An 18656-nucleotide genomic window follows, 5' to 3' on the forward strand; every position below is an offset into this window, starting at 1 on the left:
GTTGTATGTTAACACCCCCAAATATTGTAAAATGCCCTTTTGAGTTTCTCTTGACCAACGAAAAGGTGAACAGGCTTTCCTTGCTCACGTCTTATTAATAAGCAAAAGGTGCTGGAAATCAGGGGACAGGAATATTTTGATATATATATTAATAAAAAAAGGTATAAATTGTATTGTTTAATGATCGCTCAATACTGAAATAAAATTTCCTGCAGCATCCCGGCCCCTCTTCGCCGTTGTGAGCCTCTCATGGCTTACAGACGCCATGGTTACAATGCTGGTGCCAACTTCACCTACGGCATGTCCCAGAATTCTGTGCCCGGTAGCATCAGACCGCTACAGCCGCAACAAATAGAATAGCAGAACGTTCCCAGGCGAATTTGATTTTGTTTATTTACTATGCAGGTGTACCAGCATAGTAACCACAGCGTATATGAGCCATGACAGGCGCACTGTGGTAAAGTGTAGCCAGGATGACGCAGGAGCATGGAAGGTAAAAACATATATATTAATAAATATTATACTCTAGATATTGTGTTAAGATACACTTTAATAAGACAAACAGTGGGTTTCTTTAACATTGTTACTCTACAGTCTATCTATGTTCTAGTTATCATAACTCATTAACTTTTCATGCTATTCAGCTCATGGAATCATTAGTACCTTTCATCAGAAGTCACTTCATATTGCTCACTGTCAAGAGATGCGGAGAATGTGTCTGGTTTCTCTGGAGGGTAGTTTTCTGCAGGTTTTGAAACTGTCTGAGCACTGAAAATATAAACAAATATTTAATGACAAAATGATGGATTAACCGGATGATAAGGGCTACAGGGAACCTAGTATTATGAGTTAACTGGAAATACAGGTGTATTGGTTTTTTTTTAGCCAAATTAAAAAGCTGTTGAACTAACCTTATTCACTTGAGTGAATTTGTTTTGGATGTAACTATTTTAACATAATACAATTTATAGAATAAAAACAAACAAAAGTTGCAAATGTAAAATAAGCCACCACAAGAAGAGAGATCTAAATCACATGCTCTTGTGCCATTTGTGGGCACCATAGCCAGGGCCGTATTTACAGTTCATATTATCCTAAGCATTGTGAATGAAAATGACCTGAAATAGTTATCTATACACATACTCATGTCCATCTACCCAAAATCCTTCCCCCCATCTTCCGTTATTTCTTTTGCTGGAGAATAATATGTTTTGATAAAGAAAACTGTAGCAAAGAAAGAAAGTTAAAACTGCAAAGTAAATGAAAGCACCATTAATATATTGTGTGACACCTGTCCCTAACTTGTTTATATAGCAAATACAGCCCTAACCACTGGCCTAGTTGGCAGCACAGTGGCCTAGTGGTTAGCACTTCTGCCTCACAGCACCAGGGTCATGAGTTCGATTCCCGACCATGGCCTTATCTGTGTGGAGTTTGTATGTTCTCCCTGTGTTTGCGTGGGTTTCCTTCAGGCGCTCCGGTTTCCTCCCACACTCCAAAAACATACTGGTAGGTTAATTGGCTGCTATTAAAATTGACCCTAGTCTCTCTGTGTGTGTGTGTGTGTGAGTGTGTGTCTATATTAGGGAATTTAGACTGTAAGCTCCAATGGGGCAGGGACTGATGTGAGTGAGTTCTCTGTACAGCGCTGCGGAATTAGTGGCGCTATATAAATAAATGATGATGATGTATATAAAACTTACATTTGTAGAGTCTGTGATACTGGTTTCCTTTTGTATCTGGAAATCATCCTACTACACAAGTCACGCTTTCATTTCTCCTTAATGCCTGTTATCCAGAAAAATGTGCATTTGTTAATGTATTGGGCATATTTTGCTTTCCTTGTTCAACTCTCTCCCTACATAAACTATTAAATCATGCACGGTCTTGTTGTTTTCTCTCTGTATGGTGCTGCAGACCTTATGTGACGTCCTATACATAAAGGTTAATAATAATAAGTCTCTTGCCATCCAGACCATTGGTTTTAGTGTTAGAACCCAACTAGTACCACTTCTTTCTCAATTAGAACACAATAGGGCCTATTTACTATTATTTGTACTTTTGCCCCATTAATTATCATCTGTCATTGCAGTGATAACAGATTAAATAACGGAACAATTTACAATTAAAGTTATGTTTGTACAGCGCATTCGATAAGACACTGACCAGGCAATGATGTCTTTAGAAAAAAGTAAATTCCAGGTTCTGACTTACGATCGCACATGCGCAGAAGTCACTTACTTTAATTAACACAGGGGAGAGCAGAAAGGCTGCTGGAGAGTGATCCGAATATCCCTCTCCTGCAATGCTCTCCCCAGATGATTGAATGCTAACTCTGTCAGGGTCAAGCTCCGAACAAGCTAAGCTACTTATACCACAGTGCCCATGGAGTATTATATGCAGAAAATGAAATGCCCTTTTCATGATGCTCACTAAATACTGCCATATTTATGACCTAAAACCATATTTAGTACCTGAAAGCAATCACTTGAATGCATACAAAATACTTTTTTTTTTAAATGCCGATATAAAGCAGTGCACAAGAAATACTGAAAAAAATAAAATAATATATATATATATATATATATATATATATATATAAAAATATATATATAATATAATATATTTATGAGGAGCACCGTAGGGGAGGCACTTGGGAGGAAGGACAAATCCGACTTCTTGCTAGAGGGAATGGCGAGAACCTGTTACTGATATTCTGAGAGAAGATTCTCACCTTAGGCCCTAAGGGGTTTCCCAAACCCAGTCCTCAGGGCTCCCCAACAGTGCAGGTTTTCCATATCTCCTTGCTAGAGCACAGGTGTATTCATTACTGACTGACGCATTGTAACAGATCCACAGGTGGTCCTAATTATGTCACATGTGATCCAGAAAACCTGCACTGTTGGGGAGCCCTGAGGACTGGGTTTGGGAAACACTGCCTTAGGGTATTAATGGTCCTTAATGTACCAGAGACATAGAACAAAAAAGTATATTTGCAGACAGTGCTTTTAGTTGTATATATAAACACATTTAATAAATTACAAGTGTGTTCAAAGGTGCGCCTAATATAACACACATTGCCAGGTCAGATCTGGAGAGATGACATACACATGTTGCATGCCTGTGGTTTTCATTATACAGGCATGAAGCATGCATGTGAACTAACTGGAAACCGGCTCAGGGTTTTCAATGCTCCGCCCCAGCATGTACTTCCTAATGTCTGACCATCCCGGGACTTGTAGTTCCACAACAACTGGAGAGCCACAGATTGTTTAGCGTGTCCTAAATGCAAGTCACCCTCTGAATAGTTCATGCTTAATAGCTGAAGCCATTCTTCTCTACAGTTAGCGTCTGCTTGCCGGACCTTCCCCCCTTAGGAACAGACCCCTATTACCTTCACCGCCTCCTGCGCCCCGCAGCTATCAGGCCGCCGTACAGACGCTCCATAGTCGTCATGACACCCGGGGACGTCACAGAACGCGCCGGCCGCTAGTCGCATGTCCGTACCGGGGCGCACAGTGATGACGTCACCCAGCATGTTATGCCTGTAGATTGACAGCGCTGTTTGTCATCACCAGCAGAGGGAATCGGGGAGTCTGCAGCGCAGGTAACGCAGTCATTGTACATTCATCACACACTATTCCCACTTCTAAGGGTTATTCTTCTCATAGTTGCCGACATTTTATAAATATAAAGGACACTTTGCTGTTGGGTCAGCGCAGCCTAGTATGTCCTGTACGATAATTATCAATGCAATGTTCGTCATTTCATATATACTGAATTTGACGTGTAAATGGTAAGATTTACAGTTAATATGCTGGAAAGGGCATTTTATGGTGTAGTTGGTTGATAGAAAAAGTAGGGACATTTCCAGGGGTAAACCTTTAAATGTTGGTACTGACCATTCAAATTAGGAATGGTTAATAATTATGTCTTCTCTGTCCACCTGAATTTTCAAACGTGATCCTTGTTATGGGATGATAACTACTTTTATTATTATTATAGTGTCTATTAGTTATTGTTACTCCATATATCAATTGTCCCTAACTTCCAAGGACAATCCTAGGTACTCTTTCCTTTTTTCTGGGCTTTATTGTTCAATATTTATTGAAGAGGAGTATTACAACATCACAAAAAACTTCTCTAACTGGGACTTCCATCATTGTTGTTAGTATATAACCCCCACTCTCAGAGACAAATACTTCCAGGATCATAAGCAGTAAGATTTACACAATTGGTACATGGTTTTGCTGGATGCAATATACTAAACTAAATGTATATATTGTTTGCAGATTGCCTGTTGAAAACAAAGTAGCCATTGGGACTATCTTTACCACATCTGTGGTTTGTGCTAGACCCCAAATTCGTTACAATGGTAATTAATGTAAAAATTAAACATATCCTCCCATGATGTATATTGCAGGTTGGGTTAGTAGACTACATTACAAATATTAGTTCAGCCAAAATAAATGTCTGCCTCCACTGTGTAGGTGACAGGTCCACTTTTAAAGTAATGTACTTTTTTTTTTTTTCTCTCTCTTAGGACATACATGCTTACATTCATATGGGCATTGAAAAACAATTCTAGTTAAAAGCATAGACAAAATATTTGTCCTCTCTTTAATAGAGCATCCATTAACGTTGCACAAAGCTTCCTTGCACCATCGTTTTCTATTTATATAATAAAAATTGTCATAATGCTTCTTGCAGGCAATATCCAAATTTACACAAACACTTGTGAGAAAGTTTGTGTGTACTACATTAACTTACATTATTTTTAGATGTTTAGCGACAAAGCACATTGGATTGGCTGTAATAATACTCGTTTTAAAGGTTTAAAATTAACATCTGTGTACATGGCCTTAAAGTTAACTACTGTGAGAAAAATGTACTAAAAGTACCATCTTCTTTCAAAGCTATTTATTTTATGTTTTAGAAACTAAACACAAAATGAACACAAAAAATAAAATGGAAGTTGTGGAAGATTTTGTAGAATATCATCTTTTCCTGGTGCCTGATGTACCAAGTGATGTTGAGAAACACAAGCAAATTCTGCAGCAGTACATAGAGCGGATATTGGCAAAGTTTGCTCCTTTACTGGCTGACTATATTTGGCAAAAACAACAGTTCAATCTCAAGTTTAAGTCAAGAAAAGGTAATGAAATGTTTTCATGTACATTCACACATTTTGTTATGTGTTTTTTGGTGTAGCAAATACAGAACTTTTCACTTTCTAGAATAAATGCAGAAATATTTTATTTCCCTTTATCACTCAGGTGATATTCCTGCTCATATTGGAGGAGTAACCTGTTTTGGTGATAACATAGAGGATGAGTGGTTTATCGTTTTCCTAATTCAACAGGTTACCAAGGAGTTCCCAGAACTAGCGGCCAGGTACTATGGTTCCTAATTATTGCATTTGTTAAAGGATCAATAACGCTGTTTTTAAAGTGGATAATTCTTAGGGCAGAACTGTGTTGATCTCAAGGTAGAAGAAGAAGACTGGATCTTCTATATATACATATTCAGTAAATGAGACTCTCTTGTGTTACCCATATTTAATGCAGGGTTGAGGACAACGATGGCGAATTTTTGTTGATTGAAGCAGCTAATTTTTTGCCCAAGTGGCTGAAGCCAGAGAATAGCTCCAATCGGGTAAGGACACTTCTTTGTGGTGTTTGATATCTATGCGCTTCAATGGGGCGGTAAACAAGAACGGGAAGAACAGAGGTTCTGTAAGTAACTATGACAGGAATAGAGTTGCCATGCCAACTACAGCCTTTCAGTAAATCGGGTGTTAAATCCATTTTGGGGATATTCTGCAGAATTGGGAAAAGATCACTACGTAACAGCCAGTTGGGAACCTCATTGCAATGTCTTCCGACTTTAATTTCTTTTGTGAGAAAGATTAAACTTTCCCCATCTCCGTTACTATCTAAATCTTTATCCCAAATTCATAGATGGGGTATAACATCTTGGTATAGCTTTATATTAACATCATTGACTAAATTTTCAGCATAAAACAAGTGGGAAGCGAACCTACAAACCACATTTACACAGAAAGAATGGGATGACCTATTTAGTAACTGTTACCGTATGTCCAGGTGTTAACAACCATGCGGAAATATTTATCAAAATGATACATAGACTGCACCTGTCCACCAGTAAGCTCCATAAAACATAGCAGAATCTGTCCAAATGCTGATGGCGATATTGTGGCTCCGAGAGAACCAACTCCATATCTTCTGGAGTATCCTGTAATAAAAGTAATATGGGCAGAAGTCTTTGCTCTGAATAAACCTATAGCTGGCTCTAATCTTGTCCTGTTGCAGAAACTGCACTAACCCACAATGTCCCTCTGAGCATCCCATCACGGAATTAGTATGCAGCAGGCCACGTCTTCATAGCCACTTGAGCACGATAATGGAGGATCCCTGCTCTTATTTAAAATTACAGTAGCATGACATTGACACATAGAAGAATTAGCATTTAAATGATCGCAGTCAGAATGAAGCAAAATGATTTACAAAGCCACCTCCCGTTGTCAACATCCTGCTTAAAATACAAAGAAGCAACACAATGTAAACAATAGTGCTCTGATATATGACCTGGGCTTCTGGCCCCTCATTAAGTGTCATATGTGCAGTATTGAGCAGGGCTACTTAGTCCTAACCACAGAGGATACTTATTAGCCTAGTCTAGAGTCTGTATTATGTGAGATCGGATATTAGATGAATCTCCAAATAATTTCTCTACTATTAGTCCAGTTTCTACTAGTGCAGGTATGGTTCATGTCACATGACAGTGCTTATGACTTCCTCTGCTTCGTATTTCATGGCTATTAATAAAATTGCTTAAGTCTATTCACAACTTCCCCAGTCTGACCATCTCTTTTCATTTCTGTATCTTCCTGATACCGAAAAACCTAAATTTACAATCTAATGAGTTAAATAAAATCCACCTAAAACGAACACTGTGGTGCTGGGTGGAGTTAGGTAAGAGAAATAAGAAAGTGTTTTTGCCTTTGCTTTCCCGATCCACCTTCTCAGTGGGTCCCCCGATGGCTGTTGCATTCTGAAGAGGGGCGGAGGTGTTAAAGCTGCAGTCTCAGATATCGTGGGAAATATTTCTGCTCACCACTTGTAAATGGCTGCTGAGGGGAATTTGAGCAAGATGACCAATGGGAATCCACAGTTTCTAAAATATTGCACATGTAATGGCTTTTGAATGATCCTCCTGCTCACACATATCTATCACAGCGTTACACTGTCCTGATTTTCAGTTGGGACTGTGAGACGAACCATGAAACCCTGAATAAAATGGCAGCATGGAGCAGCCCCCAAGGCGCTCCGGCTAATGGCGCCCTGGGTAGGGTGAAAAATTCACCTTACCTGGCAGTGCCATGTTATATGGGACACCTAAAGCAGTAATGTTATTCTTTAAATACTGTAATTCTGAGTGGATGATGAGGTATCGTCAGCATGACTAGTCAGCCATAGTTTAAGGGCTGTTTGAACGCTTAATTCTGCTGATCTTATCTGACCTGATGCTGGCCCATATAGATAATGTGTAGCGCACAATAAATAGTGGCTTCTGACAACACTTGATTCTTACTCCCCAGGTTTTCTTTTACTGTGGAAGGTTGTGTATCATCCCATTGCAGCAGAAGGAGGAAGATCTGTCTGACCAATCGTCCAATATAAATATATCCCAAGCTCTGCGGCTGCTCTCCGCGTACCCAGAGAACGTTTCAGCAACTGAATCTGTCTCAAAAGCTATTAAACGCCGACTTAAAGGGTATGTTCATCCCTCCCCTCAGTCTCTGATGTCCTGCTGTTTATTCATGCTTCTAATGCACAGAAAGGGAAACTTTTATCACAAACTGTTGATTTCTAAAAATGCCTGGAAATCTGGGAAGATCGTTTTGGTATTTAACAAATGAATTGAAACATTTTTTTATTTATTTTAATTAGTCTCAACCCCCTCAAACAATATAGGTCCTTATCTCAGTTTACTTGTCCTAATCAGCATCAGTTTGCTAATAATGGCTTCACTTAATGTCTAAATTGTGGAACACTGTGGGCCTCATGTAAAGTTTACATCAGATCAAGCTAAATGGTGCAGCTGGACAGACCATGCTGTGCTGCAAGGTGTGACTGTGTCATTTTATTTTCGAATGTTTGTTTTTGCACGTAGCATGTAAATACTGAGCAGCTTTCACTCTATTTAGAGTTAAGCTAGGACTCTTCTGCCTCCAAACTCTAAACCAGTATGTGCATTTAAATTGTGCCCCCGCGCCCCCCCCCCCCCCACACACACACACACACACCACCACGCCTGCATCACACCATGGTTTTAACAAGGTGAAAAATTGTACCTTCTAGCTGGATTTACTGCTAACACTATATGAAACCCTGGGGTATGTTGGCACAGAGGGGCACAGGTAAGTGTAATATTAAGCTGGTGTATAAAATCATCCAGTTATGATGCAAATATGCATTTGTAAAAATATTTAGAAAAAATAAGGCTCTGTTTAATTAAGGTTTTAACGATTATAAAAAAAAAAATGTCTTAATCCTCTGATTTTTGGTAAATATTAGTAAAACATAACAAAAATGTATTATTTTCCTGTTTTCAGTAACTAATCCCCTTTCAAATGTTCTTTAGGTACCCTGAAAAGATTAAGGAGTCTCTCCATCGAGCCCATTGCTTTGTTCCTGCTGCGATTGCAGCTGTAGTGAAGGAGCGGCCGCAGTTGGTATCGGCAGCCGTAGAAGCATTTTATCTCCGGGATCCCATTGACCTAAAATCTTGTCGCACTTTTCATCATTTCCTACCTGAAACACGTGTCTTCACATCAGTAAGAACTCTCCTTATATAATCATTAATTATATAATTCGCTATCCTCATCCAGCTTTATCCTTCATGTCTCTATAACGACTTTGATATGTTTTTATTAATGAGCTTTAGATATGTTTGCTATATACCCCCTAAATGTCTCTCATCCTCTTTCTCAGGTGACCTTTACCAAATGTTTATATGCTCAACTCAGCCAGCAGAGGTTTCATCCTGACAAGCGCAGTGGATTCGTCCTTCCTCCCCTCTCACATCCCAAGTACAAAGCACATGAGCTGGGAATGAAGCTGGTACGTTTTATCCACCCGTCATATTGCTGAGCTATCTTTTGTACAAATATAGATGTTACAATCTAAGAATTATGGCTGTAGAATCATCATTAGTTTATATTGTTGTAAAACAGTTGTCTCTGTCTGTCTTTAAAGTACAGCAGTAACCAGTAACCTTTTAGCAGTAGAGGCAGCTATTTTGTGGCGGAATACATGAGAATTTCTAGTGAATTAATCTTGTTATTAAAATGTGTGTTCACTAAGGAGTGTGATGCCAAGAAACTTACTAGTCTATTGGTATCCTGTAATATCTTTACTGCCTACATTGTGTGTAGATGGCAAGTTCATTATAATGAAAAGGCCAGAGAAGATGCAGGATGTGGGTTTCTATATTTCCATTCTGTGCTGTTGTAGCTTGGCGGATACTATATAACCTTTCATCATCTACCCTCTTCTCCTTTAGGCACATGGCTTCGAGATTCTGTGTTCCAAATGTGCTGGATCTGCCACAGAAGCCACAAAGCGACCCTTACAGAGCCCGCTGTGGACTGGATTTTTAGACACCTTGAAAAAAAATGATTTCTTTCAGGTACTATTTAATTTAGATGCAGTCTTCTCTATCTTTTTTATTATTATTTTACTAACAGAACTGAGAAAATTGCTCTATATGTTACCAATGCTTATTGTAATCCAGTGCATTGGGGAAAATCTAAATTTGCATTGATTATAACCTGTCAGTTTAAACAGAAATCGTCTTATGTGCAAATATCATTGCAGAAAATTGTCAGCTGCTTCAGCACCATGAACTTTATATATTTATATAGATATTGCCAGGTTAGTCAGTTAAAAAAATAAATAAAAATTGTATGTATTTTTGGTTGCGGGGAGGTTATTGAATTTTTTTTATTGAAATGTCCTTTGTTTTATTTTTCAAACACTTCATATGAATAGTAGCAATGCATATATATCCAAAAGATATCCATATAAAAGTTGTTCAAATGCACACTTAAGTGGTAACTCATCAGCAGCAGCATTTTATATGGCGCCACTAATTCTGCAGCGCTGTATAGAGAACTCATTCACATAAGTCCCTGACCCATTGGAGCTTACAGTCTAAATTCCCTAACACACACACACACACACACTCAGACAGAGAGACAATTTGGACAATTTGTTAGCAGCCAATTAACCTACCAGTATGTTTTTGGAGTGTGGGAAGAAACCGGAGCACCCGGAGGAAATCCACGCTAACACGTGGAGAACATACAAACTCCACACAGATAAGGCCATGGTCAGGAATTAAACTTATGACACCAGCTCTGCGAGGCAGAAGTGCTAACCACTAAGCCACCGGGCTGCCCACAGGATTATCAGTAGAGAACAGTAGCTGAAGCTTTATGCAGGAGCTAACAGCCGGCAACCACTGGCTGTCGCACAGGAGCCAGCACTGTCAGCATCCCACTTCCTGGATTACACCATGACGTAATTGTACTACCTGGTACATGAGTGCACAGTGCATAAGGGCATACATTTATGTCCTCTTGAGTTTATAAACAAAGGACTTGTTCTCAGAAACACCTGACTTTGGTGTAGTGCATGGTGGGAAATTCCAGGGCCTCTTCATAGTCTTTGTGAAGAGAGAGTATATCACCACACTACTGGGTGCACTACTGAATAAGCTCTGTTTAAAGTTTGGTTTGTACAAGTTGGATATGAGACCAAAAAGAGTGGGTCTGTACGACACGTCCACTCTGTCCCAGTTGTTTAACACTAGTAAAAGTCTAACATTCTGTTATTATAGTGGTACCTTAGAGCAGGACATTTGTCTAAATACCTTAACAGTGACTTACATTTACTTTTAGGGTGAAATGGAGGGATCTGTGCGGTATTGTGAGCTTCTGAAGAAAGCAGAGATTTACTTTCAGCAGTCAGTATATAAGCCAGACAGGTAAGCTATGGACAATAACTTAAATGACAAATAGGAGCAGTCTATGTAAAGCTATAGTACATCTATATACTTTAATGAAAAGGATTATTTACCATCAGAGACCACTTCATCATAACTGGTCTCCCATATAGAACTGGGTGTATCCGCGCTGAGAGCCCCCCATTAGAGACAGAATTGTCAATCCACAAAACAACACATTACATATAAATAATAGGGGATGTTTTGAGTGTATTTTCACCCTGGATTATTGATTATCTTAGTTCAGTAACGCTGAGCCCTGGTGAAGAAGTCTTGAAATTGCTTAGCACTCTGTCTGTTAACCTGGAGGAGCTAAAGAAAGAAGAGGCTCATCTTCCTGCAGATGAAGGTAAATGGATTACAGACAAACTCTTCACATCCTTCACCATCCGAGGGAGCGCAGCATGTTCATAGTGCCATAGCTAAAGGACTGTGTCAGGTGTAATTAAACCTATTAACATTTGAAAACAATTAGCACTTTAACTGCAAGGAGATTCTTATCATCTGTATTGCTGTAAATTTCTTTAAAATTGAAGCAGAAAACTTTAGCTTATTAACAAGTTTGAAAAATAGAGCCCTGCAGTGTGTGCATTTTTTTTTTATATGCCAGAGAATCTACTTGTCCACTTAGCCTGTTTCCTGGTTCCTAGAAACGACCCCATTTGCAGATTCTCTGGACCAGACCTGGCCAACCTGTGGCTATCCAGGTGCTGTGAAACTGCATGCACCAGCATGCTTTGCCAGTAGATGGCCAGTCAATAGCAGGAAAGGCAAGCTGGGATTTGTAGTTTCACATCACCTGGAGAGCCACAGGTTGGACAGGCCAGCTCTGGACTATGCACACGGTGGATATGGTAAAGTCATATCGAGGTTCAGTATATTGCCACTGTAGAACCAGCCCCTTCATTAATTTAATCTTTCTTAGTTTTTCTCCTAAAATACTGCTCTCTGCAGCCCCATTCATGGCTTCCATTAATCCTGAGCGAGGGGATATTGTGACTCTTTATTACATGTAACTTTTATGTGTGTTTGAATGTTTTTCTTCCATTGGTCGCACTTACAAAATCCGCTACTGGAAGATGCAGACTGTGTCCCACTAAAAATATTGTGACAAGTTTTTGTGTTACTTGCCCCTCTGACCATCCGGAGAATTGAAGTCAATTTCCAGATTGTAAATCATTAAATCTTGTTCTTCTACTTAAGTGCAAAACTAGGTACACTGTGTCGCCGAAACTGCACTTGGCAAATAACGTCCAACTCCTCCAATAGGACTGTGCACATTATTTCCTCATCTGGGCCTGTAAGTGCACACACCAACCCTTAAAAAACAGATGTATTTGAGAAAAAAAAGACCCATCACAAAAGGCCACTTGCTGTATGGATCGCACTTTTCCACATTTGAAAATGACCCTAAATTAGTATTATTTATAACTGCTGCAAATGTGTTTATTTAAAGGTATTTCAAGCATAGTACACAGTATTGTTGTTCATTAGTAAGGTTGGTAGGATAGATCTCTCTCCTGTTATACCACATGCTCTAATGCACTTCTTTGGTTGAAGATGACAGCTGGTTGGACATATCGGCAGAAAAGCTGGAGCAGATCTTACAGGACGCTGCAGGTCCAAAGGAAGCTGCTCCCCCACCATCCTCTGACGGCGAGGAGAAATACAACTTGTCAGAAGTGACAGACAGCATGAAGGCATTTATATCAAAGGTGTCATCACATGAAGGAGCAGAGGTGCCCTGGTAGGCGTGGAATCACTATGCATGTCATTCTTCTCTAGGATGTTATTGGTCACAGTTATCTGGATTTCAGAACTACCAGCTTATTTTAGCCTTGTAATAAGAGAAGAAAACAAATAGTTTGTTCTATTAATCCACTGGGTAATCATGATTTGTGGACCTAATTATCATTTACATACTAATTGTAGTTTATTTTCGTAGCAAAAGGCTTAACTTTTTTTTAATTATACATGTAGCTAAAATTGATTTTTAAAAAGCAGCATTGATCAGTCTGTCAGTGTGACTGGAACACATTATAAACATGCCTCCAGATTGTGAACATATAAGACATTTACTAGTAAAAGTTATGGTAATGACTGTCCACATCAATGAAGATCATCCTGTTCTCCTAGCTGTTAAAGTGCGTTGTGGTCTATTCCATCTATGTAATGATTTGTGAAAGTGATGGACCAGATGTGTTGGATTTGCAAGAGAACACAGGCCACAAATATAACACCGTAAAGAACAATGCAGAAAATTGTTCATTTGATAACTGCACAGTTTAATCCTTTCACTGTTCTTGGGATATGGAAAGTTTAGGATGTAGAATAGCCACTCTTACCAGTACTTGTGTTTTTATGGTATATCCAGGTATCCACCTGAAGCACCAATTACATTCGATGTTGATTCTTTCACGAGTGCTTTGGAAAAAATTCTTGGTGAGTGGTTTTTGTTTTTTTAAATGTTTTTTAATTGTATTTATGTGCCTATTTTAAAGATCTCCAGTTAAACCTGTTGTAATGGTGAACCTGCTCCCCATGTGTGGGGGTCCCACATAATGGACCCTGCAGTTCCAGAGTAACTCGTAACTGTCCTCACTCCTGGAATGGAAAGGTACCTGAACTGCTTAGATCAATACAGCGCTTAGTGCACAGTGTCAGTAACAATCACTATTATGAAAATAATACAGGACCGCACTGTATTTCTTTAAACTTCTCCAGGGGAGAAAAGGACCCCTATAGTCTTGTCATTAGAGTACTGGGGATGTCATCACTACAACTGTAGTTTTAATTGAGTTTATTATTTAATGTGAGTGATTTGCACATTGTTATGAACTTCAGTATAGATTCAAACTTGTTTTCAGCAGTGGCATAATCTGTTTTTTTCAAATTATGGTACAATTGTTTGAGCCACCAGTGGCACATAAGTTTTCCGCACTCCTTCTTTTTTTGGTTTTACCTATAGCTATAAATTCTACGTTATAATGCGTAAGGTGTTAGAGTAGGGGGCATGTTTCTTACATTTTCAACACTGCCACCACCTGTTGTCTATAAGAAGCTGTTACACAACTACAGTAACACAAAAAATGTTCATTGAGTTGGGAATATTTCCTGAAGGCTGTACAGTCATGGCCAAAAGTTTTGAGAATGACACAAGTATTGGTTTTCACAAAGTTTGCTGCTTCAGTGTTTTTAGACCTTTTTGTCAGATGTTGCTATGGTATACTGAAGTAAAATTTCAAGCATTTCATAAGCGTCAAAGGCTTTTATTGACAATTACATTAAGTTTATACAAAGAGTCAATATTTGCAGTGTTGACCCTTCTTTTTAAAGCAACCCTATACATAAATGGTCTCAGAATGCGCTCACCTTTCCTTCTCCCGACAAGCGTTTTTCCAGATGCCCCAAACAATCTAAAAGGGGATTCATCAGAGAAAATTACTTTACCCCAGTTCTCAGCAGTCCAATCCCTATACTTTTTGCAGAATATCAGTCTGTCCCTGATGTTTTTCCTGAAGACAATTGGCTTCTTTGCTGACCTTCTTGACACCAGGCCATCCACCAAAATTCTTCGCCTCACTGTGCGTGCAGATGCACTCACACCTGCCTGCTGCCATTCCTGAGCAAGTTCTGCACTGATGGTGCCCCGATCCCGCAGCTGAATCAACTTTAGGAGATTGTCCTGAAGTCTTCTTCACAACTATTGAACCTCTCTCCTTGAAGTTCTTGATGATCCGATAAATGGTTGATTTAGGTGCAATCTTACTAGCAGCAATATCCTTGCCTGTGAATCCCTTTTTGTGCACAGCAATGATTACTGCACGTGTCTCCTTGCAGATAACCATGGTTAACAGAGGAAGAACAATGATTTCAAGCACCACCCTCCTTTTAAAGCTTCCAGTCTGTTATTCTAAATCAATCGGCATGACAGAGTGATCTCCAGCCTTGTCCTCGTCAACACTCTCACCTGTGTTAATGAGAGAATCACTGACCTGATAACAGCTGGTCCTTTTGTGGCAGGGCTGAAAAGCAGTGGAAATGTTGTTTTTGGGATAAAGTGCATTGTCATTGCAAAGAGGGACTTTGAAATCATTTGCAATTCATCTATTCACTCTCCATGACATTCTGGAGTATATGCAAATTGGCATCAACAAAAACTGAGCTAGCAGACTTTGTGAAAAATAATATTTGTGTCATTCTCAAAACTGTTGGCCATAACTGTATGTCCAAACAGGCTAAGCTTCTGTGAGGCCAGATGTCAAGTACCTGGAATGAACCCCTAGAATCATTGCCTTTGGCAGGCCCCTAACCATTAGAGCGTAAAGTTCCTATAGGTAGATTGCTTGCCCCAGGATTGAGGCACATACTAGTAGGGGGTTATTCCAGAACTGACCCTGGTGCTAGATATATAGAAGACACAGGTCAGGTGCTACTGTATTGTGGACAAGTAATGCAGGTACTTGCGCAGGACCGGTGTAATGTCTGCGTGGATGACAGCCTCCAAGTTGTGGTCAAAGTCTAAACCAGAGCTCAGGGCAGACAGCTTTCCAGTGTATAATCCGGTCCAAAACAAGGATCAGGACAGGCATTGTTCCAGAGAGTTGTCAGTCAAAGGTCATGGCAGGCAACATTCTAGAGAATAATATAAATCCAAGCAGTGGTCAGGACCAGAATCTAAGCAAGAAATATTGGCAGGCAGGTGTTAAACGGGTGACTACACCTCTACTCCACACAACAGTTAAGAGCTTTCTGTACTTTAGAGTGCAGGAAGACAATTGGAATGCTCCTAGCAAGCTGAGCCCCCTAAGTCTGATTTGATGCAGAGTGAGCACCCTGTTTTCGAAGCTGCTCAGAGACATCTACAGCAACTGAGCAGCCGGGCAAAAAAGTATTTTGGTGATCGCATATTGATTACAGCATATAGATAAACAGGGAGAGTTCTGTGACTTAAGCCATTCTAATTCGAATTAATATTTTCAATGTTTTCTGGTAATTTAGGAAGATGACTTAAACGTCTCTGTGGATTTGATTGCACAGGTCCAAGTCTAGAAGAACTGGATTCAGATGATCTAGACTCTGAGGAAGACTTTGAACTGTTAGATAGCGATGAAGATCTAGATGGCGATCAGGCCACACCGCTGAGTGCAGATGCACTGGGAAGCCTGCGCTCTTACATGGATGTCATGGACAGAGAATTAGCTCAAACAAACATTGGGAAAAGTTTCACCAAGAAAAAAAATGTGGTAAGACATAATATTGTTGTGTCGTAAGTAAAAGTAAAAGCAAAATATGGTTATTGCAGCAAGTGAATAACAGACAAAACTACATTTACTTGATGGGAACGCAGGATGTTAATGTAAAGCTGGGGCTACTTATTATGTGGATGTCCACTCCTATGATTTCTGAGAAGAATGTGAGCAGGTCACCAATGCAGATTATACCAAATGTTCCTTTCTTTCTAAGCAGGGAGCAGCAGCCAATCCCGTGCCCTCTGAAGCTGACGACTCTAGCTCTGAAGAAGAGATCAGTGCTGACGTGTCAGGCCTGGCCCCTGTGGATGTGGACTTAAATCTAGTGACAAATATCCTTGAATCATACAGTTCTCAATCTGGACTTGCTGGACCAGCTTCTAATTTATTACAGAGTATGGGAGTACACCTTCCTGACAACACTGACCAGGAGACATTTGATAATACTTCTAAGCACTGACATCAGCCCAGAGGCACCCAGCTCACTATGCCAAGGTTCCTCTCCCCAGAACCCACTCTTCTGTAAGGCCAAATGAGAACTATTGCCTCTTTCTAGTTTGTATCTATGGTCTGTTCTCTATATGTGAGGAGTGGGTCACTAAACTGCCAGTTTCTCTATATTTGTATGATTTTTTTTCAGCCCTACAATTATAGCGCATTCATAATGATTATGTAAATGTTTTATATAACGTATCAATAACCTAGTGGAAGCGTTTTAGGACCCTGGAATAATTTCTGCCAACTGCTTAAGGGACTAATGCTAAAGAGTATGTGAATAGAAGCTAGCTTCCTCCATGCAGAACCCTTTCATCATGTACAGCAAGTTATTCATGGTATCCACAAGGATTAAAGCAGGATGTACAATGCTTCCTGTAAACATTATGCAACATTTTTTTATTTGTCACATGACTTCAAACAAAAAGTCGAATAGCCTTCAATATGACAGGTATGTCAACCAAGCCAACACCAGATGTGCAAAATCATAGTATGGTCACCATTCACGTATTTTCTACAGACTGTATACATCTTACACAGGTTCTCCATTACTTGCTGGAGACTCTGCTTATTGTTTATTTCCTGGAGTACAGCAACCATTTATAGGGGTTGGCAGATCATTGTGTACACAGTCTGATGCAGATGAGCACCACTGAAATGTGTTATATATTCGACCTGTAAAAATACATGTACATGGATGTAGGACTACATGAAACTATGGGACTTGTCTGCCAGGCTTCGTTATAATGTACTATATTGTACAGCACTTAGTGGAGTCAAGCACTTAAAGATACAGCTCTGTAAACCCCACAGGGGGTGAGTATTTGTGCTGAACGGTATAGACAGTGCCGTCAGTGTTTTAATTGCCGGACAGGCAAGTATAATTAATAAAATATATTGGATGGTGGGGAAGAAAAGCGCAAATACCCTTGAATCATACAGTTTATTAGCATTTTTGAACAGTAATCAGGCCTAGCAGATGCTAATACATATAAGAAGGAAGGTTATGGACTGTGATTGCAATATTATTAATGAAGATGTTTCCTGAGTCCTAATTAGATGATGGGAAATTCATATTTATGAAGTTTGCTCCATTTGAATCTTGTTCTATTTTGTCAAAGGTAAATAATGTATAGAGGGTTTAATGTACATTTTCTGTTTTTAAATATTTTTATAACAAAGCTAATAAAATCTGCAACTTGAGCTAAAAGTACCTGTTTCCTTTCTGCCTTATATAATAGATAGTGCACTACTTCAGGAAAAAGTAAGAGATCTAAATAGTGACATTTACTTTGTTTACTCTGGAGTGCATTGTTTTTTCTTTAATAAATACAGGAAATGTATGTACAGTTAGGCTGGGTAGACACTACACCTGATTGCCAATCACACGATAAAACAATATCGTGTTAATTTGTACGCTCCAACGATCATGTTTTATCATATCAAAGTACATCTTATCGTTTGGTGTTATAAACTGACTAAAAATATGTATAAACGATGTCGGGCAAATGTTGAGGTGTGTATGCATTCACCACCAGCAGTGTAGGCAGATATCTGTAGAGTCACAATCTTTGCAGCTGATGTTTATGACAGATAAAGAGCACAGAGCTGAAGGTAAATCATATAAACCGTGTATGTGTGTACACATGAATCGGCTGCTGATCGGGACTTTCAGTTGTTGGTAAAATCGTTCACGATATCGCATCAGGGTGAATTTTCTGCAGTGTGTACTCAGCCTAAGTGCTCTGTACTCATCACTGAAAGACACATCATATAGGTAAACATGTCCACAAACTGCCACAGAATTAAGTTCTTGCA

At 39.4% G+C, this 18656-nt stretch overlaps 2 protein-coding genes across 6 annotated transcripts in view; one reads left to right on the forward strand and one right to left on the reverse strand.

Annotated features, from left to right (window-relative positions):
* Positions 1–3505, reverse strand: part of FAM149B1 (family with sequence similarity 149 member B1) — a 23033-nt gene extending 19528 nt beyond the window's left edge. For 3 of the 4 annotated variants that reach the window (XR_012693365.1, XM_075216568.1, XM_075216566.1), the window contains exons 1-3: positions 3395–3505; positions 1704–1788; positions 664–768 (exon numbers count right to left, since the gene is read on the reverse strand). Coding sequence is in view for 3 of the 4 variants with exons in the window: in XM_075216568.1 (XP_075072669.1) it covers positions 664–768; positions 1704–1750 (152 nt within the window). In the remaining variant the exon portion in view is untranslated. Of the gene's footprint in view, positions 1–663; positions 769–1703; positions 1789–3297; positions 3366–3394 lie in introns of those variants that run through there. The other variant, XM_075216567.1, reaches the window with a different exon arrangement.
* Positions 3500–18048, forward strand: ECD (ecdysoneless cell cycle regulator). Of its 2 annotated transcripts, none has more exons than XM_075216564.1 (14): positions 3500–3607; positions 4937–5155; positions 5277–5394; positions 5568–5655; positions 7622–7797; positions 8668–8860; positions 9018–9146; positions 9589–9714; positions 10988–11073; positions 11334–11440; positions 12652–12838; positions 13466–13533; positions 16132–16337; positions 16558–18048. In XM_075216564.1, exons 2-14 carry the CDS (start codon positions 4951–4953, stop codon positions 16801–16803), a joined length of 1935 nt encoding a protein of 644 aa, XP_075072665.1. In that variant the 5' UTR covers positions 3500–3607; positions 4937–4950; the 3' UTR covers positions 16804–18048. The 2 variants fall into 2 exon arrangements, with proteins under 2 accessions (XP_075072665.1, XP_075072666.1); XM_075216565.1 differs by having other exon boundaries at positions 16561–18048.
* Positions 18049–18656: the final 608 nt, after the last annotated feature.

Source organism: Mixophyes fleayi, chromosome 6 (assembly GCF_038048845.1).
Source record: "Mixophyes fleayi isolate aMixFle1 chromosome 6, aMixFle1.hap1, whole genome shotgun sequence".
Classification (NCBI taxonomy): domain Eukaryota; kingdom Metazoa; phylum Chordata; class Amphibia; order Anura; family Limnodynastidae; genus Mixophyes; species Mixophyes fleayi.